Here is a 25199-nt window from a genome sequence, read left to right as displayed (position 1 = left end):
ATAAGCAGTAATCTTGTTAACTAAATCTCCAGGCAGAGAATGGACATCAATTACTTTCAAGGGGCTAAAAAAGTGGGCTGAGTGTTGCTCCAGAAATTAAATCTAACATAATCCAAACTGTGCTCTCGAGCTCATAATGTGCCTTCCTTCATAAACTCTCAAATATTTCTTCTTCAAAAAACTTTATCTTAGCTATCCATGGGGTTCTCAGGAAAAACACAACAGAAATTCACATCCACACAGGCTGAAAATTCCCAACAAGCCTCAAAGGAAATATTCAGAATTTAAGTGAAATTCTAACAATATCCATATATGTCAATATCCTACTCAAAAGCTAATAAAATTATAAACATCACCCAAGCAAAATCTCCAGGATTAAAAACCAAAATGAGAGTGAGAACCAGTATATATAAAGTTTTTAAAAAGCTATGGGGGCAGGGGGCACGCCTAGGTGGCTCAGTCGGTTGAGCCTATAGCTCTTGATTTTGGCTCAGGTCATGATCTCGAGGTTTGTGGGTTTGAGCCCCACTTTGGGCTCCAAGCTGACAGTGCAGAGCCTGCTTGGGATTCTCACTCTCTCTCCCTCTCTGCCCCTCCCCTGCTCACGCTCTCTCTCTCTTAAAATAAATAAACATTTTTAAGAAAACTTTTAAAATGTTATGAGACCTCACGTTAATGAAAATACGGAGTAAGCACCTTCCATGCTATTCCTCCCACTAGTTACAACAGAATCTGCACAAAATTGTTAACACAATGGAATACATTGGCTAGGAGCCAAAGAAACAGGAAAAACCTAGGATGATTCCCTAGGCATTTTTGTTTCTTTCACTCTTTGCATAAGCAGGTCTTAAGCTCTCAAGTGGCCTGCAACCCAGAAATGGCCACAGGTGCAAACCAAGAGGCCCCAGGTAAACCTTGCTCTTTTTAGACAAAGTGTCAAGAAAACAGTGACCAAGCAAGACAGAAACATCTTCACCATGCCTGCCCCACTCCAGGAAAACACTAGGAAAAAAAACCATGGCCCTCAGGCTCCTCCTTATCAGCAGCTGTGGTCTGGAGACTAAGAGCAGAGTTCTACTGTTCTCTCTGCAGGTGGCGTTCCTCCCCCAGCATAGGGACAGTGAGCCAAGCCTATCTTGCATGGCTGCCTGCATAACTAGGTGGTATCTCCTCCCCTCCTCATCAGAACTGTAGGGGCAGAGACTGTGGACACAGTGCTGCTTTCACTGCCAAGAGGCAGCCCGTCTGCACCTCCCCAAGGTGTGCAAAAGCTATGAAGGGGGAGGAGCACTGGCTTTCATCCTTATTCTACAATAATAAGGCAGCATACCTCTCCCCTTCCATCGTCCACAGAAATTGTGGGTGAGGCACTATGTTCCATCCCCACCCTGCAATAACACGGCAGTAACTCCTCTCTGTCCCAACTAGGAAGTGAGAGGAAAAATGGAAAGGAAAGAATCAGAGAAAAGGATTTCTTAAATATGTGTATGAAATCCTGTGCAGGCCTCTGAGTGAGCCATGTGTGAAACTGACCAACAATGAGACCGTAAAAGATGTGAGAACTAAACACTGATCTGTAACACCATTCAGTTCTCAGGCTGTCCTCTGGGTAGCACAGAAGTTGGTGCTGACCACAATCTCATTAAGACAACTGACAAAAGAAAAAAATACAGGCCCCAGAAATACTGCTCTCCCTGGCCCAAGAATCAGGAAAGAAGTAGCCTAACAAGATCGAAAACTTTTAGACAATAACCAACCTACTCCAGACAAACACCATGGGAAAAACTGTGCCCCACCTCTCATCCCTGTCAGCAATGGCCAAGAAGGGTACCTAGACTTCCATTCTAACCAGCTGTAACAAGGCACAAATTTGGAGACAAATTTAAAAAAAGAAGAAGAAAAAATACAAACAGAACTACGGATTCACAAGAATATAAAGCAGCGTTCAGAACACTCACACACCACTGGAGGCAAGGAGTAAAGGGAGACGTTGTAGACCAGTACAACCGGTACAACTTAAACCTCGGATGACAATTTGGCACCACATGGCCAAGATGAATACGCATAGACTCAGAAGGTTAAGAGATGTGTGTAAGAATTTTTTTTAAAGCATTATTAGAGGAAACAACCAAAGTAACACAAATACTAGTGCCGGTAAAATGGTAAAAGTTTTGGTAAAACCAAAGCACTACTATGTAACAGTGAATGAGTAAACAGCTACACATCGACATAGATAAACCTAAAAATTATAATAATGTTGAACAAAAGAATGAAGTCATGTATGGTATGATTTCCTTTATATAAAAATTCCAATTTAAGGAAAACTAAACAACTTACTCCTTAGTGGCATGTAGATAATTGCAAAAAAGCTAGTAATAAAAATAAGGAACTGATTTATTACAAAAGCCTGGATGGTGTCTGTCCAGAGGGAGGCAGGGAACACCCTGCAGACTATAAAGATACTGGCAGCATTCTAGTTCTTAACCCGGTAGTGGTTACATGAAGGGTCACTTCATTATTCTTCAAATTATATACACGTGTTTAAATTTCATAATTTAAATTTGTGAAATTTACATTATTCTGTATGTAAATGTCACAACTGTTAAAAAATATATATATGGCCAACATATTATACATTTAATGAAACTTTACAAAAACTTTGAGACTTAACAAAGCTACCCATACATCAGTTTCAAAACTACATTCTTTTTTTTTAACATTTATTCATTTTTTTTCTTTCAATATATGAAATTTATTGTCAAATTGGTTTCCATACAACACCCAGTGCTCATCCCAAAAGGTGCCCTCCTCAATACCCATCACCCACCCTTCCCTCCCTCCCACCCCCCATCAACCCTTAGTTTGTTCTCAGTTTTTAAGAGTCTCTTATAACATTTATTCATTTTTGAGAGTGAGAGAGACAGAGCATGAGCAGGGGACGAGCAGAGAGAGAGGGAAACACAGAATCCGAAGCAGGCTCCAGGCTCCGAGCTGTCAGCACAGGGCCCGATGCAGGGCTCGAACTCACTGACTGCAAGATCATGACCTGAGCTGAAGTCGGACGCTTAACCAAATGAGCTACCCAGGCACCCCCTCAGAACTACATCCTTTATAAACTTCAGGTTAACTTTTTTTTTTTAATAATCCATCTATACTCATTAAAGGTTCCCCATCTATGCCAGGTTCATAGCACCAATCCATCTAATGGCAGTGAGTCCTAGGCCTCCAAACTAGAACCAACCTAAACTGGAGACCATGTTTTCAACTCTTAGAAAAATCTTCTGCCAAATCCTACAGCCAGGGGGTAACTCATATTAAATATTAAACAAATGAACATTAAAAAATAATAATCAAGGAGGTTGTCCTACAAAAGGATGAAATGCTATATTACTTACCCGAACCACTCCTGTGTACAGCACCAGGTTTCCGCTGCCTTCAAGGACCAGCATGGTATCTATCTTCTGCAAAAAAAAAAAAAAAAAAAAAAAAAAAAAAAAAAAAGACAAAAATTTTATTTTCCAATCTGTGCAATTATAAAACATAAAGATTTTCAACTTCTCAAGAAATGTGCCTGCATTTACCTCCACTGGAGCTGCATCCTTCGCGTGTATGTTGGTGATGGAGCCAAAGATGAGCTGAGTTTTATCATTACTCTCTTGAAACTTTACACAGCTAAATATTAAAATAAAAAGAGAAACAAACTACTGATATGTGCAACAAGCTGCACCAAGCTCAAAGGTATTCTAATGACTGGAAAAAGCCAATTTCTAATGGTTACATATTGTATCATTCCATTTATGTAACATTTTCAAATGACAAAATTATAGAGGTGGAGAACAGATTAGTGGTCACCAGGGGTCAGGGACGGGGGTGGGTGGGTATGCTGTATGGGACTATAAAAGAGCAGCATGAGGGACATCTTTGAAGTAATAAAAAAGCTCTGTATTTTCACTATGGTGTTTGCACAAACCAACATGTGGGAAAACTTCATGGAATCATACAAACACACACAAATGAGTACATGTAAAACTGACAAGGTTTACAATAAGGTCTGCGGATTGTACTAATGTCAATTTCCTTGTTTTGATATTGTACTATAGTTATAGAAGAGGTTACCTTTGGCGAATAGACTGCAGGGTATGCAGGACGCCCCCTACTATTTTACAACTGCCTATGTTTTATAATTATTTCAAAATAAAAAGGTAAATAAGTGGACAAAAGATCTGAATACACATTTTACCTAAGAAGATAAATGAATGGCTAATAAGCACATGAGAAGATGCTCAACATCATAAGTCATTAGGGAAATACAAATTAAAAACACTCACACCCACTAGAATGGCTACAAAGAGACTGACAATATCTGATGTTGTCCACAATAAAGAGACTGGAACTCTCATAGATTGCCGGTGGGAATACAAAAGGGCACAGCCTATTTGGAAAGCAGTTTGGCAGTATCTTAAAAAGTTAACATGAATTTACTATTCAACCCAACAATTTCACTCCTTTTTCAAGAAAAAAGAAATCACAGATGTCCACACAAAGATTTCTGCTCCAATGTTCATCGGGGCATAATTCACAATGGTCAAAAAGTGGAAACAAACCAAATGTCCATCAACCAATGAATGGATAAACATAATGTGGTATATCTACAAAAAGGACTACTGCACAGCAAGAGGAATAAAGAACTCATACATGTTACAACATGGTAGATCCTAAAAATCATTATGCTAAGTGAAAGAAGTCAGCCACAAAAAAAATACATTTTGTATGATTCTATAAAATCTCCAGAAAAGGCAGATCTACTAGACAGAAAGCCTATAAAGTGGTTATTTGAGGTTGGGAGTGAGCAGACTGCAAATCAAACACAAGGGATATTTTTAAGGGGACAGAAATGGAAAAAAAAAAAAAAAAAAAAAAGAGGTTAGAGTGGGAGAGAGCCAAAGCATAAGAGACTGTTAAAAACTGAGAACAAACTGAGGGTTGATGGGGGGTGGGAGGGAGGGGAGGGTGGGTGATGGGTATTGAGGAGGGCACCTTTTGGGATGAGCACTGGGTGTTGTATGGAAACCAATTTGTCAATAAATTTCATAAAAAAAAAAAAAAAAAAAAAAAAGAAATGTTATAAAACTGGATTACAGTGATGGCTACGTTAGCCCTGTACGTTTACTAAAAATCTCTGAACTGTACACTTAAAACATGTTAATTCTTTTGGTATGTAAAATATTTCAGTAAAGCTACTTAAGTCAAAAACAAGAAAAGAAGAAAAAGCAGCCCTAAGTTTACTTACACAGAATCAATGGGAAATCTACGCACTTACCGTAACTGGAGCTCGGACTCCACTAAAAAGCACAAGAACTTCTGCCCACATAGGTCAGACGTAATAAACACTTTTGAGGCCTGTGAATTTTTCTCTCTGTAGTAGATATGGTAATAAAGTGACTGTCAACGCTGGTTCCAAAATCTATCATGGTAACTATTAATGAAAATATTCTGCAAGAAATCTTAAAACCACTCGGGCCAAGCAGTTACACTGAAGACCCAAAAAACACTTCTAAGATTAGAACTTCATGATCTCTAGGATTCTTTTCAGCTCTCTGATTCTGAGTCCATTCCACAGCTTTTTTGGGGAATAAATTATAATAAATTTAATCATTATCAGTGACCTTTTAAATTCCATATTATTAAAGTTATCTACTGCTAAGCATTGCAACCTTGAATTCCTATCCCTTGTAAGGTATAAGGGGTCAGACTTCTTATAACATGACCTCTCCTATCTATCCTTTCTTCCTCTCAGATTAGGCTCTACTTCATCCCTCTTTTTAAAACCATACCTCTAATTCCCAATGATTTCTTTCTGGAGTGGTACAGAAAACCATAATTCTGTAAAATAAGGATCTGCAATATTTTCAATTTGCCAATAGATATGTAAAGACAATGATTTTTAAATGTAGGAAATTTTTATTTGTAAGAAACAAAAACAGAGAAGCTACTTCAACATTGTATTCACAGCCTTACCTTTCTCCAGCTATACCCATTCCCTAACCCCTAAGAAAATGCATTTGCCTTCTGTTTCACAGAGAAGATGCGGCTGTAAGGCTTGAGCCCAATCTCCTGCCCTATGTATCTGATAACCATCCCCATCTTTCATCTCTACCCGCCCACCTCCCCCCAACACCCCCCCTAAAGCCTAATCTCTCCACTTGTGCTCCTTTCTGGTTCCTCGTTCCATTCATCATTTCCTCTCTCCTGTATTTTTTTAATGCTTTCCCTACTTTGGGTATATTCCTTACAGCCTACTCTTTCACATTAAGATAAAAATCTTGAAACATGAGGATGGACTGAATATTAAATCATATAAAGGACTGTTAATTGGTTGGGTATAAAAATGGCACTGTGGTTAGGTAAGATGTCCTTACATTTTAGGGATATGCAGAGAGATATTTAGTCACGAAGACTAATTTTCTCTAATGTGATTCAGCAACAACAAAATTCTCCCTTGACCCTGACACTCCCTCTTTTGCTTCCTCATCCCCATTCAAAGGCAATCCTTAAAATAATCTGTATGTCAACGTTCACTCCCCCAGTCCATATTTACTTCTTCCACTGCATTCCACTCCACAATCCCTCTCCAAGGGCTCTGGCCAAGGTCACCAGTGAACTCTCTGCCATCCAGGTACCTCCTCTCTGAGCTCATCTCTTAGTGCCACACCTCACCAGCACCTGACAATACTGGCAGCTTTCTTTCTGAAAGGCTCTCTCTTCTTATTTCCCGTGACAACTCTGCTGCTTCTCCCACCTGCGCTCTCCCACTTTGTCTCTCTGTAGCAGTTTTGTCTCTTTTCTCTTTTCACTTCCAAAAACTTAAGTTTCCAACATTTCAGTCCCTAGCCCTCTGACTCTATACCACCTGATCAACTATTTGGAAGTCTGAGACTCCTCATGAGCATATACTGAGTATTTAAACCTTCTCCTTAGGAAGAGGCCTATACACATGTGCACAGGATTACTGCATGATGCCAGCTTCCAGAACCTCTGCAACTGCAAGCTCATCCACAGGCCCTCCAGGAACCCAACTTCCACACACTCCTTAACTTCCAATCCACCTCCTTGCCTCAATCATCACTTATAAGCCAACAACTTCCTTCCACATTTATTGCTCTGCTCTTTCCCCTGAGTTTATGACCCACACATAAAGCACCTCCTTAACAGCCCTCATTAAACAGACTATCTGTAAAGGGTAATCTCTCTCTCTCTCAAGCCGCCCCTTTCTCAGCACTTGCCCTTCCTTCCTGCACAAGCAAAGCGAGAGTATTTATACATACCACACACTCATACTTCTGAACTTCTGATCCCCCTGCCTATGTGCCCTTCTTCCCTTTCCCACCTGGCAAATACCTATTCATCTTCCCAAAGCCCTACCAAAGAGTAGGCACTTGCCTCTGTGTCACCATCCTTTAGCTGTCTCTTTTTGAACAGGGACAGTGACCAATTTGCCTGTGAACCCACAGCCAGTAGCACACACACTGGAGTGGGCTGAATTAATAAATGATTAAAGAGAACATAAAAGGAGACCACACAGAACAGAGGTCTGAGTTGTGTTTCCCAAAAACAACAGCTGACACTCAACCAACATAAAGAGAAAACTTTTAAAAAAGTGCTATAAAATCCCAGGTTTCTTAATCTACAGAAACATCATTAATCTCTCTAAAACATCAAACACCTCAAATCTGAGAGATTATTACTACTAAGGAAGAAACAGGAAATGATAAAAGAATATTTTTATAATCACTTTAATATCACTAATATCCTCTATTGAAACTGATGTAGCCTTTACATTTATCTCTGTATTTTTATAAATATTAACAACTGATTATATTAAAAAATTAAAAGGAAACTTCAGGCAAAATACCAAGTAATTTCTAAGACTTATATCAACAATTTTCTTTGGATATAAAAATATACACTCCAAACCTTATATTAGTAATCGTTTCTGTCCATAAATGGTCAATACAAAGTTCAGGAACAATTGGCTCTGTTTCTGGTGCAAGGAAGGAGCCATTAGAATTACTATTCGGAGAATGAGAAATACTATGTCTCTTTGGAGACTGATTATGGCTTGAAAGGTTGAACCTCTGCACCCCTGAAAAAGAGTGCACTCCTAAGGCAGGAGAATGAGCACGACTGCAAAATAAACAGAGAGAGGGCATCACAGTTAATAAGGCAGGCTGACAGAACACGGTTTCCAATCATACTTTCCAAAACTATGTACCAAGTGCATTCATGGCTTAATCCCAGTCAGAAAAACATTTTTTTAAGGGAATAATTAAATGGTTCACATTAACATATTCTAAAGATTTAAAATTCTTGTTAGAATTCATCCTTTTAAAAACTGAAGCTTGAGTTCATTTTCTGTCTTAGAAAATGAACTGTTTATATTATTCAAAAAAGGTCCAAACTGCATTCCTATATATTCAGACATGTACATACCAACAAAACTATGCCCCTCTATTACCAGATAGATATTAACAAAAACAAAAATGCTAATGCAAATTAAGACCAAAAAAATACATACATATATTTGCAACTAATATTCATCAAATTGCTGTCACTCAGTGGAAGAAATGAGGCAACCAATCTGATGACAATAGGCAGCTTCTAAATAGGACTTATTTTATAAAACTGCCAGGAGACCTAGATGTCTTAGCAAAAGTAAAACAACTGGGATAATAGCTATTTTCCCTAAAAAATACCCCAAGAGTTGTCAACAGAAATTTTAAATCCTTCAAAACATTAAGAGAAAGTTTGAGAAGAAAGTATCTCTTTCTTGGGATATCTTGTTTAAAACAAGGAAACACTTCCACACTTAATTCCCACCTTAGAGCTGCCATGTTGGAAATAGAAGGTGAACGAGAGTGGAGACTGGGTGAGGAGGTCGAGCGACTCTGACTGTGAATGGAGGAGTAATTCTGGAAAGGTGAAGCCACGGGGGAATCTCCTTTGGAGAGGCTTCTGAGGTGTGCTGTGAGGGAGCTACTAGTGGCCACATTCTGTGGGGTTCCCCCCTGTTCAGAGAACTTTAAGACAACATTCTCTTCCTTAAGTCAAAATGATGAGAAGGGGGGGAAAAAAAAGGCAATAATTAGATCAAAAGGGTTATTTCCTGGTGAGAATTCAGGGTAGAAGCCAGTTATTAAAGACACAATATTTTTTTTTCCTAAGAAGCTCAATCCATTTCACAAATGATTCTTCCAAATACATGTGGAAGTTCTCAGTGTTAAAATCCTTTCATATTAACAAGTGACTTGCCTCTATCCTTACCTCTGGTTTGACTCTCCGGAGAGCCCACACAGAATGCAAACTTTGAACAGTGTCATAGGTCATTATAATGGAAGGGTCAGTGTTGAGAAAAACAATTTTCATTGCATGATCTACAACATATTGCACTCTTGATGAACCAAAAAGACCTTAAAGATAAAACAGAAATGACCAAGGAATTTCATAAGACAGTTCTTTATGAAGAAACTTCATGCAACTCCTAAAGAGAAACCAAGCCAGTTAAGACACAAAATCCGTGATTATAATTATATGTATTTTACATATAATATATATTTGTATGTATTTATTACGTATAATTATATATTTTGTATATAATTATATACAATTATATAACCACCCTGAATTTTTAATAAATTTACTTTGGGTACCAACTCCCTCAAAATACATTAAAGATAAGAGTGTTACCAGTTTCAATTCCACATACATGCAATCCAATGATGAAAATCTGTGCCTACTCACCATTAAATCAGCCACAGGTAGAAGGTCTGTGACTACTCAACAGCTGACTGATTTGAAAATTGCAATCAAATATTCTGCCAAGTTTCACTGCTTTACTGTTCTTCTTCTGTATGAAATCTGTCCTTTATAATAACTATTCTAACAGAGTTGAACAGTACACTACTATTTACTGAGTATATATGCAAAAAAAAAAAATTTATATATATATATATATATATATATATACACACACTGAGTATATATGCAAAATAAGTTTTTCCTAGTGAGTTTAGCTTTTACTTCTATAGTAGCCTGAATTGATTTCTATAACCTTATTAGCCAGCTTCCTCAATGATTCCCTCTCAGTTAAAATATTTTTTAAGTTTTAAATAATTATTTTATAAAAATAAGAAGTATTTCATAAAGAAATGAATAAAACCACTCATAATTTCACCATCTCAAAATATCTACTATTAACATATTAGGGAGTATTCCTCCTAATGTTTTCTCCTATATATGTAACAACTTTTTATGCTTTTACAAAATTAGAATCATACTGTATTCAGTTTTATATTCTATTTAACATTATGAGTAAGCAATTCCTGAAATCATTAAATATTATTCAAAAATATGATCAACAATGGCTTCACACCATTCAGTCACAGACTCTAACATATTTATTTAGGTTGTAACTGTTACCAATATAATATAGAATTACTAACACGCTTTTCTCTAAAAAAAAAAAAAAAAAACAAAAAACAATAAATAGCTTAGGCTTTGTGGACCCATACTGATTTCTGCATGTTTTCTTCTACAACCCTTTAAAAACATAAAAACTTTAAAAACATAAAAACATAAGCCTTACAAAAACAAGCTACTGGCTGGATTTAGCCCATGCGCTGTAGTCTGCCAAGCCCTGATATAAAGATTAAAACTTCAATGAAATTTCATATTGTGTGCTTTGGATAAAGTCCCAAATTGGTCAAAAAATATAGGGGCGCCTGGGTGGCGCAGTCGGTTAAGCGTCCGACTTCAGCCAGGTCACGATCTCACGGTCCGGGAGTTCGAGCCCCGCGTCAGGCTCTGGGCTGATGGCTCAGAGCCTGGAGCCTGTTTCCGATTCTGTGTCTCCCTCTCTCTCTGCCCCTTGCCCGTTCATGCTCTGTCTCTCTCTGTCCCAAAAAAATTAAATAAACGTTGAAAAAAAAAAAAATTTAAAAAAAAATATAAACATTTTGGGGTGCCTGAGTGGCTCAGTCAATTAAGCACCGACTTCAGCTCAGGTCATGATCTCACGGCTCGTGAGTTCGAGGCCCATGTCAGGCTCCGTGCTGACAGCTCAGAGCCTGGAGCCTCCTTCAGATTCTGTGCCTTCCTCTCTCTCTGCCCCTCCTCTGCTTGTGCTCTCTGTCTCTCGAAAATAAATGAAAAATGTTTAAAAAAAATTTTTTTTAATATACATATATAAACATTGTTTCAGTTTTCAAGTCCTCATTATTTACAATTATTTATCACACTTGGTCACATTTAAATTATTAAAATAAGCATCTAGAAATACCTGTAAGAAGTATTAAAAGTTCTGCATCTCAGCAAATTATTTCATTATGCACAGAGAAAGTGAATCACTAAAATTATACAGTACATACAGGCTGAATAAACTACAATTTTTTCCTCAACAACAACAAAAAACTTAAGTTTATCAAAGTATTATTTATTTACTTATTAATTACTGAGGAACAGAGTCCAGAGCCATCTACAGGTAGGTTAGCAAGTATATTAATATTCCTGATTGATTACAGGTCCTATTTTTTTTCTTAATGTTTATTTATTTTTGAGACAGAGAGAGACAGAGCACGAATGGGGGAGGGTCAGAAAGAAAGGGAGACACAGAATCTGAAACAGGCTCCAGGCTCTGAACTGTCAGCACAGAGCCCAACACAAGGCTCAAACCCACAAACATGAGATCATGACCTGTGCCAAAGTCAGACGCTTAACCAACTGAGCCACCCAGGCGCCCCATACAGGTCCTATTTTTAATAAAAGAATAACTGTTAAAACATGGTATTCAAGAAGATCTTGCTTTAGTATAAATTTCATAATAAAAATGTTTAAACTATATTATTTCTATAAAACAAGCCCAATTTTCATATAAAGTTCCTTCAATTTCCTATCCCCCAAACTCAAAAAAAAAGCTCTATGAAAGAACTTATAAAAATACACTTACTTCCAGATTTACAAACAAGTGGGGTTATTTCATCTAGTGGATGCAGCATGCTGAACATAGTGGGTAAAGGTTCTCTAGTAATAAACAGATACAAATCAATCACCAACACAAAATGATTCCATTTGTATGCAAATTTTACACTTTGCCTGCAAAAAAGTACCTTATCCAGATTCCACAAGCAACTAGAAACCTGTCGCCTCAAAAAGCAACCCTCTAAACTTTTCCCAGTATCTTCTATTTCATTCCTAGAAATCCCTCCTCTTATACATGGTAATTCTGTGCATACACACACACACACTCCCTCCCTTTCTCTCTCTCTCTCTCTCTCTCTCTCTCATGGAAATCGGTACAGCCCAGGGAATATCTCCAAACAGCAGTCATCACATTACAGAACAGAGTAATGAATAAGCATAAGGCGGTCTTTTTTTTTTTAACCTCTCTTAGTGGCAGTGTGTCTTTGACAACTAAGAAAGAAATTTAGTGTCTTATACCAACTTACAAAGAAGTACAAACAAAACAAAAAGGGAAGGAAAACTTCAAGTAAATAAAAAGGTGGCATTGTTTTAAGGAGTGACTTTTAAGAAGAGAAAAAAAAACAGACCTCCTATCTAAACACAGCAAGATTAAAATCTTTAAGCAATTTTTTAAAAACCGTCAATAAACTTTTAAAAAAGGGTGGGGGGGGGAGGCCTGGGTGGCTCAGTTGGGTAAGCATCCGACTTCCGCTCAGTTCATGATCATCTCACAGTTGGTGGATTCAAGCCCCATGTCAGGCTCTGCGCTGTAAGGATTAAAGCTGTTAGCACAGAGCTTACTTCAGATCCTCTGTCCATCTCTCTCTCAAAAATACACATTTAAAACTACATACAAACATATATACAAGTGTCCACTACTTGTACCAGGCTATGACAGGTACTGTATGCTCATGCCCTTCAGTAAGCTCACAATTTATTAGGGAGACAAGGTAAAGATGCCACTAATAAGCACCTACCATTTACTGCACACCTAATATGTACTAAGTCCTATTTCAAGATTACATACATTAGCTCATTTAATCTTTGCATAAATCCTAAGAGTAAATGATCGTACTTCTGTAACAGCTAAGGAAACTAAAGCTAAGAAAGCTCTAATGACCTGCCCAAAGTAACACAATGAAAAAATGGCAGCTCTAAGAACTGAGTCTTTTTATCTATAGTATGTGGTTGTTTAATTTTACTATGAGGTGAAGTGGATGGGAGAAAGCAGAAATAATTCAGTGCCAAGTCAGAAATAGAGCTCATGGAAATTATCATCATCCCAAACTTTTAGGTGAAAAATTTTACCTCAAAACATCAAAAAAGCCTGAACAATATACTGAACTGAGTAAGCTGAATACCTGGGTGGACCTGGAGGTAACTCATGTGTAGAACTGCTTCGTTCAAACAACAACCCATATTTGGTGGGCCAAACATTTGCAACCTATCAGGTAAAAGGATAGGAAAAAACAGAAGTAAAAGAAACTACTCTTCATAACATGTGCTTAAGAAACTATAGAGCATTAGATTTTCTTCCAATTTAATAAAAGCTTTTCCAAACATGATCATTAACTATATATATATATGTGCGTATATGTATATATGTGTACATATATATGTGTACACACACACACACATATATATATATATACATTTTTTTTTTTTTTTAAGTCCAAGACAAAATCAAATCTAAGCAAGAGCTCAATCAGAAATCCCTGCCACTGGCTAATACTAGTACCAAAATGACAATGTGATAAAATTTTAACAATAGCACTAGGTATGAAAAAGATGATGAGAAACAGGAAAAAGACTACTATTGCTTATGTGCTTTAATATTCCAAAATGATTTCTTTTTAAAATTTAAACTGAAAAAATCTCTCAGGAGAAAAAACCCATAATTCAATTTACTTCAGTAAATAATTTATTTTTTTGTGCAAAGGATGGAAAAATAGTAATATTAAAGCTATTAAAATTTGGTTACTTTAAATTAATAAAAATAACATTCTTGATTACTACAAGATATAAGAACAGCAATACTTCTACAACCAATTAATTCAAGAATAGTCTCCAACAAAATACAAAAACAGTGAAACACTCAACTTACCTGGAAAGGTAAAGAAGCTATATAATCCTTTCCTTCTATGCTATGCATGTTAATACATGAGCTTTGCAATATACATATGCATTTTTCTACTTCATCACTACCTGAAAAAAAAGGGTACAACAAGATTTATTCATTAAAAAAAAAAAAAATCCCAACAATCAGAAACTGCCAATTCCCAACAGCACAAATTCTTTAATGTGCCATATAAAAATGCATAGGTTGAACCACTATTATTAGTGACTACATATTTTGAACAACAACAGCAACAAAAGAAACAAGCAGAGAAACATTTAGAGTAAGATGAAATGAAATTTCAAAAAGAAACTTACTGTAGGCCTTCTCAGATTTATCCTGTGATATGATGAAGTCACACCACAATGCCTAAAACCAAAACAAAATGCTTACCTGAGAAAACTGTATCTAAATGATAACCTATTCACTAATGGCATCTGACTAATAGCAATGACACCTGCATCATACCTGTCCCTCCTCATCAGCTCAATATAATACACCACGGGAACAAAAAAGATGATAAAATTAGACTTAATTAATGATAAATATTATAAGGAAAGACAAACTATGTTTGCAAATAAGTTTTAGGAAAAGAGAAGGGAAGACGAAAATCCAAAAACCTACTGGACAGAAGCCCTGCAGCAAAAGTCAATTCCAATAATGGCCCACCCTCTATTATAGGTGATTACATTAGTAAAGCTTACTATACAAAGCCAAAAGGTTATCATAAGAGTTCAAAATTGCCAAGCTATTTTATAATCTCCAGACTTACATAATGATCTCATCATTCTTAGACTGTCCTAGACTCACTTTAGAAAAAATCTTTAGGGGCGCCTGGGTGGCTCAGTCGGTTAAGCGTCCAACTGCAGCTCAGGTCATGATCTCATGCTTGTGGGTTCGAGCCCTGTGTCAGGCTCTGTGCCAACAGTTCAGAGCCTGGAGCCTGCTTCAGATTCTGTGTCTCCCTCTCTCCGCCCCTGCCCACTCTCACTCTGTCTCTCTCAAGAATAAATAATAAACATTAAAAAAAAAAAAGAAAAGAAAAAATCTTTAGAAAAATTAACATTTTCCTTAAAGGCCTCGCTTGTAAAATTCAAACTAGGAAAAGCCATTAGACTTCAACTGGCATGCTTAACAATCACTTATTGAAATTGTTTAACGGCATTTTGTATGTTTTTGTAATTGTAGTAAGATATAAATTTACCACTTTAACCATCTGTAAGTGTACAAATTCAGTGGCATTAAACACATTCACAATGTTGTACAACCTCATCACTATCTACTTCTGGAACTTTCTCATCACCCCAATCAGAAACAGTACCCATTAAAAACTGACTCCCCATTTCTCCCTCCTCCCTGCCCCTAGTAACCTTTATACTACTTTCTGTCTCTATGAATTTGCCTCTTCTAAGAGCCTCATGAAACTGGAATCACACAGGATTTGTCCTTTTGTGTCTACCTTACCATACTTTCAATGTTTTGCCATGTTGGAGTATCAGAATTTCCTGCATTTTTTAAGGCTGAATAATAATCCTCTGTATGTATACAGCACACATTGCTTATCCATTCATCTGTTTTTGGACACCTGGACTGGTTCCACCTCCCGGCTACTGTGAAGGGCACTGCCATGAATATTGGTATACAAGTATTGGTCTGAGTCCCTGCTTTCAATTCTTTTTAGTTAATTTATTTATTTTGAGAGAGTGAGAGAGAGAGAGAGAGAGAGAGAGAGAATGAATATCCCAAGCAGGGTCTTCACTGTCAGCACAGAATCCGACACAGGGCTCGAACCCATTAACCACGGGATGACCTGAACCAAAATCAAGAGTCAGACAAACAACTGAGCCACCCAGGCGCCCCTCCCCTCCCGGCTTTAAACTCTTTTGAGGATATACCTACAAGTGGAATTCCTAGATCGTATGGTAATCCTATATTTACCTTTTGGAGGAACCACCAAACTGTTTTCCACAGTGGTTACTTTCCATTCCCACCAGCAATGCACAGCGTTCCAATTTCTCAACATCCTCACCAACACTTGTCATCTTTGGTTTTTTTAATAATCATCATCCTAGTAGGTGTGAAGTGGTATCTCACCGTGGTTTTGATTTGCATTTGCCTGATAACTAATGATGTTGAGCGTCTTTTCATGCGCTTATTGGCCATTTGTAGATCTTTAGAGAAATGTCTACTTAAGTCATGTGCCCATTTTTTAATTGGACTGCTTGCTCTGCTGTTGTTGAGTTGTAGGGGTTTTTAATGACATTTTAGCAAATACAAGTTCAGAGAAAAACAGGCACCAGAGCTGCACTCCAATCTGAAATGTCCAAAGTCTGCACTGTACCTCAGTCTCAACTTCCTCTTATGAAACTCTACCCTCCCAGGCTGTAAAACTAGATACTTCAGTCTCCTTTACCCCTAATATCTAAGAAGTCGCTTGCCCCCTCTCTACCTATTTCCCTCAGCCTTGTCTCTCGCCTCCATCTCCCCATTGCCTTCAGGCGCCGATCTCTTTCGCCTGAACCACCACCAAACAGTATTCCAGGCAACAGTCTCTCCAGTCAGTCCTATATGCTCCCACCAAACTAATCACTTCTCAAAATACAAAACTGATCATGTACTTTCCATTTGCAAAGTAGGGGATAAGCTGCCTTCTGCATACAGTTTAAAATACAAATTCCTGGGGCGCCTGGGTGGCTCAGTCGGTTAAGCGTCCGACTTCAGCTCAAGTCACAATCTCACGGTCCGTGAGTTCGAGCCCCACGTAGGGCTCTGGGCTGATGGCTCAGAACCTGGAGCCTGCTTCTGATTCTGTGTCTTCCTCTCTCTCTGCCCCTCCCCTGTTCATGCTCTGTCTCTCTCTGTCTCAAAAATAAATAAACATTAAAAAAAAAATAAAATAAAATACAAATTCCTTGGTTCACATACGAGTTTAAGTTCGGATCTATCCAATACCTGCCAGCATCTACCCTTGGCCACACCCTGAGTACAGCCATTCTGAATTTAGACAAAGTCATGTTCTTCCATCACTCTCTTTACACTGAACATCTGTCTCACCTAAATCTAAGTTATTAATAGTTTGCCATATCTGTTTATATACATACATTTGTGTTCACGTGGGATTGAGGGGACACTATTTGAATTACACATCATGACACTTTACCCCTAAACACTTCATCATGCACTTCCTATAAATAAACATGGTTTCCTATATAGCCACAAAGCCATTATCCTAAGAAAAAAATGATTTTTGAACATCACTTAATATCCATTCCATTTGCAACTTTTTCAAATTTTCAAATTTTCCCAAAACTGTCTTTTTTAGCTGATTTTCTAGAACCAGGATTCAAAGTTCATTTAACAAGTTTCAAAAAATATTGCATTTGGTGATGTCCCTTTAGTCTCCTTTTAAATTTTTTTTTTTTTTTTCAACGTTTATTTATTTTTGGGACAGAGAGAGACAGAGCATGAACGGGGGAGGGGCAGAGAGAGAGGGAGACACAGAATCAGAAACAGGCTCCAGGCTCTGAGCCATCAGCCCAGAGCCCGACGCGGGGCTCGAACTCACAGACCGCGAGATCGTGACCTGGCTGAAGTCGGACGCTTAACCGACTGCGCCACCCAGGCGCCCCTAGTCTCCTTTTAATCTAGACAAGTCTCCACCTTCTTTTCTTTCTCCCTGACTTTCTAAAGAGACCAGAATCTAGACTGTGCCCCCAATTGTTTTCTCATGGTGTTTTTTCTTTAAATTTTCTATTATGGGAAATTTTAAACATATATCAAGTAAACAGAGTAACATAAGTCCCATCCGCCAGCTTCAATAATTACCAACCTTTGGCCATTCTTGTTTCATCTACACCTCCAACCCACTTCTCATCTCATGATAGTTTACAAATTGATCCTCTAGTCCCCATTATTTCCTATAATTGAAAATTAGGTCTAGGGGCGCCTGGGTGGCGCAGTCGGTTAAGCGTCCGACTTCAGCCAGGTCACGATCTCACGGTCCGCGAGTTCGAGCCCCGCGTCAGGCTCTGGGCTGATGGCTCGGAGCCTGGAGCCTGTTTCCGATTCTGTGTCTCCCTCTCTCTCTGCCCCTCCCCCATTCATGCTCTGTCTCTCTCTGTCCCAAAAATAAATAAACGTTGAAAAAAAAAAAATTAAAAAAAAAAAAAATTAGGTCTAGATATTCAAGTTAAGTATTTGAGAAGAAAAGGTAGTAGGTTGACATCACCATACCTCGTGCTGCATTACAGCTGGAGGCGTGTATCACTCCTCTGTCCCACTATCATTGATGATAAACTCAATCAATCTGGTTGAGGTGGAGAATAACAGATACCTCCAAAGTAGAGATATATTGTCCCTCCACATTACAAACAATCCAGAGGGCAACACTTTGGTGCCATGGTCATATCCTTTTACCCAAAAGTGTTAGTGTCCATTTACGATCTTTGTCTGAATCAGTTATTACCTTGGATGCTAAAAAATGGTGATTTTCAGATGAACGGATAAAGAAAAGGTGGTGTGTATATATATATATATATATATATATATATATATATACACACACAATGGAGTATTACTTGGCAATCAAAAAGAATGATTTGCAACTACGTGGATGGAACTGGAGGGTAATATGCTAAACGAAATTAGTCAGAGAAAGACAAATATCATATGACTTCACTCATGAGGACTTTAAGAGACAAAACAGATGAACATAAGGGAAGGGAAACAAAAATAATATAAAAACACGGAAGGGGACAAAACAGAAGAGACTCTTAAATATGGAGAACAAACAGAGGGTTACTGGAGGAGGTGTGGGAAGGGGGATGGGCTAAATGGGTAAGGGGCATTAAGGAATCTACTCCTGAAATCATTGTTGCACTATATGCTAACTAATTTGGATGTCAATTAAAAGAAAAAGAAAAAAAAAAAAGAGTAGACCCATGTTCCAAGTGTGATCAGGCCAGCCAATATTAATGGATTTGTTTGCTGCTTTTATGTCTGTCCAGCAAAGGCCACAGTTCATAGCGACATGCAGTCAACTAAAACTTTTTCAGAGAATTTCTATGTGAGAAACTATTAAAGGCCATCTTCTCCAATTTGAATTAATTCAATTAATTCTTTGAATTCAAAACAGGATCTCTACAACTATAACAATCTCTGATTCAGCTTCCGGCCTTTCTATTAATCCTAACCATATCTAAGCCTTATTTCATTTGTTTTACTCTATATCCAAGTCTGTCAAACTCATTTTGAATCTTGATTCTGTCCAGGAATATATTCAGGGTTTTTTTTCCATTTATTTCCTTCCCATATTGATAAGTAAGCCTTCTCTATCTTTACCTACCTCTGAAAACCATCTTTGAGGGTAAGGACTAGAAAACGTCTTAAGGTTGGGGCGCCTGTATGGCTCAGTTGGTTGAGCGTCCGACTTCGGCCCAGGTCATGATCTCACGGTTTGTGAGTTCGAGCCCCACGTCGGGCTCTGTGCTGACAGCTCAGAGCCTGGAGCCTGCTTCAGATTCTGTTGTCTCCCTCTCTCTCTGCCCCACCCCCACTCATGCTCTGTCTCTCTTTCTCTGTCAAAAATAAACATTAAAAAAATTGTTTAAAAAAAAAAGAAAGAAACGTCTTAAGGCATTAAGGAATCTACTCCTGAAATCATTGTTCCACTATGTGCTAACTAACTTGGATGTAAATTAAAAAACAAATTAAAAAATTCTTATTTTAAAAAAATGGTGATTTTCTAATTCTACCATTCCCTTATTTATTCACTGGTCTACTATAAATATGGGTTTTCCTTCATTAATTGGAGATGAATTGCATGTCTTCCAAAAAGGCAGGGCAAATGTTTAATTCTTTCCTTTTAATTACCAATTTCAGAACAGAATTAGTTTTAATAGCCAACTACAATGATAGCAAACTAGGGATTTCCTTTCCCTTACTCTTTTAGTATTACTATGAGCCCAATCTTTTTTATTCGATATTCTGCAATCATAGTCATCATGTGTTAAAATATTTTTGTATCCTGAATGTCTTATAAGTTTTTACTTACAATAAATCAAATTAATCAAGGACAATGTTTAAAGATTATCCTTAAACTGACAAAAGATAGCATAAAAAAGGTGATGATATAGAAAACAAATGAAATTTTTATTTTCCTATCATCTTTACTACATGTTAAAATATACATCCAGTTGCTGGGATCGTTATGCTGTTTTTATCATTTCTGTTAAATTAAAAAAAAAATTTTTTTTAATGTTTATTTATTTTTGAGAGACAGAGAGAGACAGCATGAGCAGGGGAGGGGCAGAGAGAGAGGGAGACATAGAACATGAAGCAGGCTCCAGGCTCTGGGCTGTCAGCACAGCGGGACTCGAACTCACACACCATGAGATCATGACCTAAGCTGAAGTTGGACGCTTAACCGACTGAGCCACCCAGGCACCCCATCATTTCTGTTACATTTTAATACGAAAGTTTGTTGTATTTAAGTGTTAAATAACCAAATGCTAAAATTCAAATCAACTCACCTGCTGAACAGGACTGTCAACTGTAAATGCTTTATAAACAGCTAATGCCTGGCTTTTACTTCCTTTGCTCCAGATCACCATATTTCCAGCCACGTAGAGTTCCTCATCATAATCCACTTCTTCTCCAATTTCGCTGACACCTTTCCTTAACTGCCAGCTTTCCTTAAAAATCAATACATGTAAGACAGGTTAATAAAGCACTTTCTCAATTGTAGACAAGACATTAAATCAAACGGTCATCCAAATATAAGTCTCTTACTCTCTCTCTGGAGTAAGACACAATCCAAACCCAGCTCTTAGAAGGTTTGATGCCACCGATTAACATAGTGGGTGTGTAAATCTTACAGGATTTTATGAACAAGAATGTACTCAAAAATTCTATTAACTGCCTTATACTAATATATTATTCTGCCAAAAATGTTACACCTTATCAACAAACCTTATACCTTATCTATAGATCCAAAAATGAAACCGACATACTCAGGACACAAAAAAGGTATATTAAGCATATACGGGGGTGATGCAAGGGAGCAGTGAAGTACACGTGGGAATCACTGGTGGAATTTATACACAATGCTTATTTCCCAGTTTCACAACAACATATACACTCACCTTCCTCCCCTTGTCCGACCCATCAAAATGAATGGGAGTGAGAAAGGTTTAGATTTCTAACTACATAAGCCTCCCCTCCCTGAGATTTTGTTATCCCAAAGGGATAAGAAAATGGAAGGCAGGAAAGACTGATTTTTTGACATACACTTGTATCTCACTCCCCTATTTAAGAATTACTACACTATCTATTTGTATGGCATTTGTTTCCTCCTCTAGAAACGTTCAGGTTTTGGGGTGCCTGGGTGGCTCTGTGAGCTGAGCATCCAACCCTGGATGTCGCCTCAGGTTGTGATCCCAGGGTCATGGGATCTAGCCCCATGTCAGGCTCCACACTGAACATGGAGCCTGCTTAAGATTCTCTCCCTCTCTCCCTCTGCCCCTCTCCCCGACTCAAGTGCACACTCTCTTGCTCACTCTCTCTCTAATTAAATTAAATTAAATTTAACTTAATTTAAAAAAAAGAAGAAACACCCAGGTCTTTTGCGGCAGGGACCATTTCTAACTCTACCATCTACTCATCAAATAACATGAAATCTGGTCTCCACATACTAAGCAAAGAGAAAGAGGTTCAAAATAGACCATAATCAAGCCTGGTGGCTCAGTCGGTTGAGCATCCAACTCTTGATTTCAGCTCAGGTCATGATCTCATGGTTTGTGAGTTCGAGCCCTGCACTGAGCATCAGGCTCCGCACAGCACAGGATTTCCACTTGGGATTCTCTTTCTCTCTCTTTCTCTTTCTCTCTCTCTCTCTCTCTCTCTCTTTCTCTCCCTCTCCTCTGCCACCCCCACCTCCACCCCGCTGGCAGGCACACTCTCCCAAAATAAATAAATAAACTTTACAAAAAATAAAAACAAAATAGACCATAACCATACTACTGAATTTGACTTCCATTATGAAATCATGAGTTATACATGTCTAAACAGCTATGACACCATAATACAATAATGTAATTATTCTAGCTTTTACTGTAATTACCAAATCTGAATCTCTACCCCCCAAGTAGCATTATTTCATTCCTCAGTTGCATCTGAGTAACCTTAAATTATAAATAGATCACATAACTCTAATTTCAAAAATATAATGGGAAACTTAATGGAACCTTCTGTTTCTCGTGGATTGTAACCTCCTGAAGGGATCCCACCAAGCCAGCAGCACCATCAGAAGACCATAACTCAGAGGCTGGCTGCAGCTGGCGAAGCTGAAGGTTCAAAGCATTAGGGTGGTGCTTGCAGTGGTCTCGACCAAAAGGAACAAATTCCTGCAAATCCCCGGCTGCAATCATTGTTGCCCTTTCTTCATAGAAGTTCGACATGGGTTCCAAATATCAACATTATTTCTGCATGAATTCAAACACATTCTGGTCAGCTTCTAGAGTCAAAACCAGAATATAAAGATCATAAAAGTAAACAAAAGAGTCATTAATCCTATCATATTATATAGATGTACGTGTAATCATAATATCAAAGGGTGTTCCAGATTCCATGAAAGGCATACCTAAAGGATCACTGGCATATTGGAATGAAACAAACAAAAACACGTTACCTCTAACTCATCAGAAGTTGAAATACGGCTTTTAGTAGACCAGTCCACAAAAGACCTAACAAACTATCAAATCAAATGTCATCAGCAGTTTTGACATGCCAATTCACTTAAACATATAACTACAACCAATTCCAATTTTTGGTGAAACCATAACCAAGGCATGAATAACCCTGGCCATGGAAAAGTCATGCTTATAGCAAATTTAAGAGTGCTAGCTTTTAATTAACACAATCTATTACAGTACAGCTCATTACTGCAAAGATGTAGATGAGCTCTAGATGGAAAAACGCTCCTTTACCTCCAAAACACTGCTACATACAGTAATTGACAACTAATAAAATTCCAATATTCTATAAGGTGGTATATCAGGTGGATGCCAGTTTTGTCTCTGAGACAACACCTACATTAGAAATAGGTTTTGCAGCATCACATTTAAACTGCAATCCTTGAACACAGAAATCAGAACAAACGTATAGATAACCTTTAGCGTCTGAAAACCACTACAGATAACCTTTAGCGTCTGAAAAACACTCACAATTAAGAATGCAATTAAATTTGACACAGATTTCTCATCTGAGGTTTTTTTGGCATCAGTAGTTTTCATTGCTGCCCTATCTCAAAGCCTCTGTAGTTTCTATGCAGCAGAGTTGCAAAGCTATTTTGCTGTGAATCAACATTCCTTAGATAACTGTATGTCACAATCGTGGCACTTATTTCCTCCTGCTAAAATTCAGAATTGAGAACACTTGAACTTAGGACACTACTAATAACGTGCCTTACAAAACTTACAAGAAAACAACAAAACTCAGCTGGTCTTCCTATTTCCTAGTCAACAGGATGGCCAGCATTAACCTTGTGACTTTGTCCAACTTCAGTTGTGCAATTTCAAAATGTTATTCTATCAAATCTTCAAGAAAATTACATTATTACAGAATTAATTTAACAGTACAATATCTTTTTGTACGATTAGAACAACATCTTTAATACTTTTAAAGTACCCCAAATTTTTACGTTTACTCATTAGAGCAACAAAGAAAGCTACAAATAAAAGTACTATGTTACATTAATAAGATAAATCAAGATATGAACATTGGTTACTAGGAACAAAAACTACCCTGCCAAAGGTAACCACAAAACTGCCTTAAGAGGAGACCCAAATGCACAGGAAACGCATCTTGCGTAGAGTCTCCGTAAAAAGGCAACGCTTCCTCGGCCTCCTTAGGGTTAGGTGAAACCAAAAAGCTAAGCCCTTGGGCCTCAGAAAATTCTGTCCGAGAAGCAAGGAGCTGTAGAGAAGCTGAGGCCCACATGGGACACCGCGTCCAGCTCAGGAAGGAAGTCAACGAGGAGTGGAGCGGGGAGGTGCACCCCGGAAAGCCCAGCCCGCAGGCCGAGGACCCCTTGGCGCAAACGGGCGCCTAGGGCCTGCCCCTGGACTCCCAGCCCTCCGGTCACCGGATGCAGGTCAACCTCGGGGCGGGTGCGAGGTCGTAAGACATGTGGTGAATCACCGGACGCTGCGGGCCCGAGCCCGCACCTGTGTAACTCGGGACGCGTCAGGCGCGGCGAGCCCCGGCTGCTCCCCGGAGGCGCGGGGGCCGAGGGGGCCCGAGGGCAGCAGTGGGGTCGGTCACGGTGACTCCTCGGCCGCTGCCACTTCTCATTCCCTCTCCCTCCCCTATTCCGGAGGAAGAATGGGCAGCAGCTACGGACGCGACTGCGAACGACAAGCAGGCGTGCAGGGAAGCCACTCAGGCGAGATGTTCAAATGGATGCTTCCATCTTTGCTTTCCCGTCCTGCCTCGCGCAGGGGCGGGGCGGGGTGGGGCGTCGCGGGAGGCGCGCGGCGGGACTTCGGTCCTAGCGCCTGCGCAGTTGCAGGAAGAAAGGAGTTGTGTTTTTCAACCTCTCTTGGGAGCGCTGCGAAGGTGTCGAAACCCTGGGCGCCTTTGCCAGAACCTGTGCCGTGATGGGCCCCCTCCTGGCGTCCAGATCTTCTCCAGGTTATGTCATAACAAGCTTGAACTGCTCTTAACTCTGAATTAGGAAATATTCTGGCCAGTTTCACTCCAATCTCCAGACCCCCAAATGGGAGGTATTGTACTCCAGGCTTGGGGCAGAAAGGGAGGGACATGCGGATTTTCTCTCTTTGCCAGTGCACTTTAACTTTTTGGGGTCTGGACCCTTTAAAAAGTTGATGAACGCTATGGAGGCCCCGACAAAAACGTAGCGTGCAATTTCTGAGCTTCACAGACACTTCTATGCGATTCATAGACCCAGATTAAGAACCCTAGTTTTTATACCCCCCCGTGTGGATTCAACTGTACAATACCACACTTACAGAAACTAGAAAACTTTCTTGAGCTCTGATCTCCCATTGCA

General features: G+C 38.8%; 1 protein-coding gene across 2 annotated transcripts in view; it reads right to left on the bottom strand.

Moving 5' to 3' along the window:
• Positions 1-24606, bottom strand: part of ANAPC1 (anaphase promoting complex subunit 1) — a 96397-nt gene extending 71791 nt beyond the window's left edge. The window contains exons 1-13 of one of the 2 annotated variants that reach the window (XM_030311142.1): positions 24355-24606; positions 22375-22611; positions 20662-20823; positions 14449-14500; positions 14120-14220; positions 13377-13459; positions 12002-12075; positions 9322-9467; positions 8878-9098; positions 7975-8184; positions 5321-5416; positions 3582-3672; positions 3396-3461 (exon numbers count right to left, since the gene is read on the bottom strand). In XM_030311142.1, coding sequence (XP_030167002.1) covers positions 3396-3461; positions 3582-3672; positions 5321-5416; positions 7975-8184; positions 8878-9098; positions 9322-9467; positions 12002-12075; positions 13377-13459; positions 14120-14220; positions 14449-14500; positions 20662-20823; positions 22375-22587 — 1515 coding nt within the window. In that variant the 5' untranslated portion in view covers positions 22588-22611; positions 24355-24606. Of the gene's footprint in view, positions 1-3395; positions 3462-3581; positions 3673-5320; positions 5417-7974; positions 8185-8877; positions 9099-9321; positions 9468-12001; positions 12076-13376; positions 13460-14119; positions 14221-14448; positions 14501-20661; positions 20824-22374; positions 24267-24354 lie in introns of those variants that run through there. The other variant, XM_030311144.1, reaches the window with a different exon arrangement.
• Between the last annotated feature and the right edge of the window lie 593 nt (positions 24607-25199).

This window comes from Lynx canadensis, chromosome A3, assembly GCF_007474595.2.
Source record: "Lynx canadensis isolate LIC74 chromosome A3, mLynCan4.pri.v2, whole genome shotgun sequence".
Lineage (NCBI taxonomy): Eukaryota > Metazoa > Chordata > Mammalia > Carnivora > Felidae > Lynx > Lynx canadensis.
Note: the sequence above shows the minus strand (reverse complement) of the source record. Positions and strands in the feature narration are given on the sequence as shown.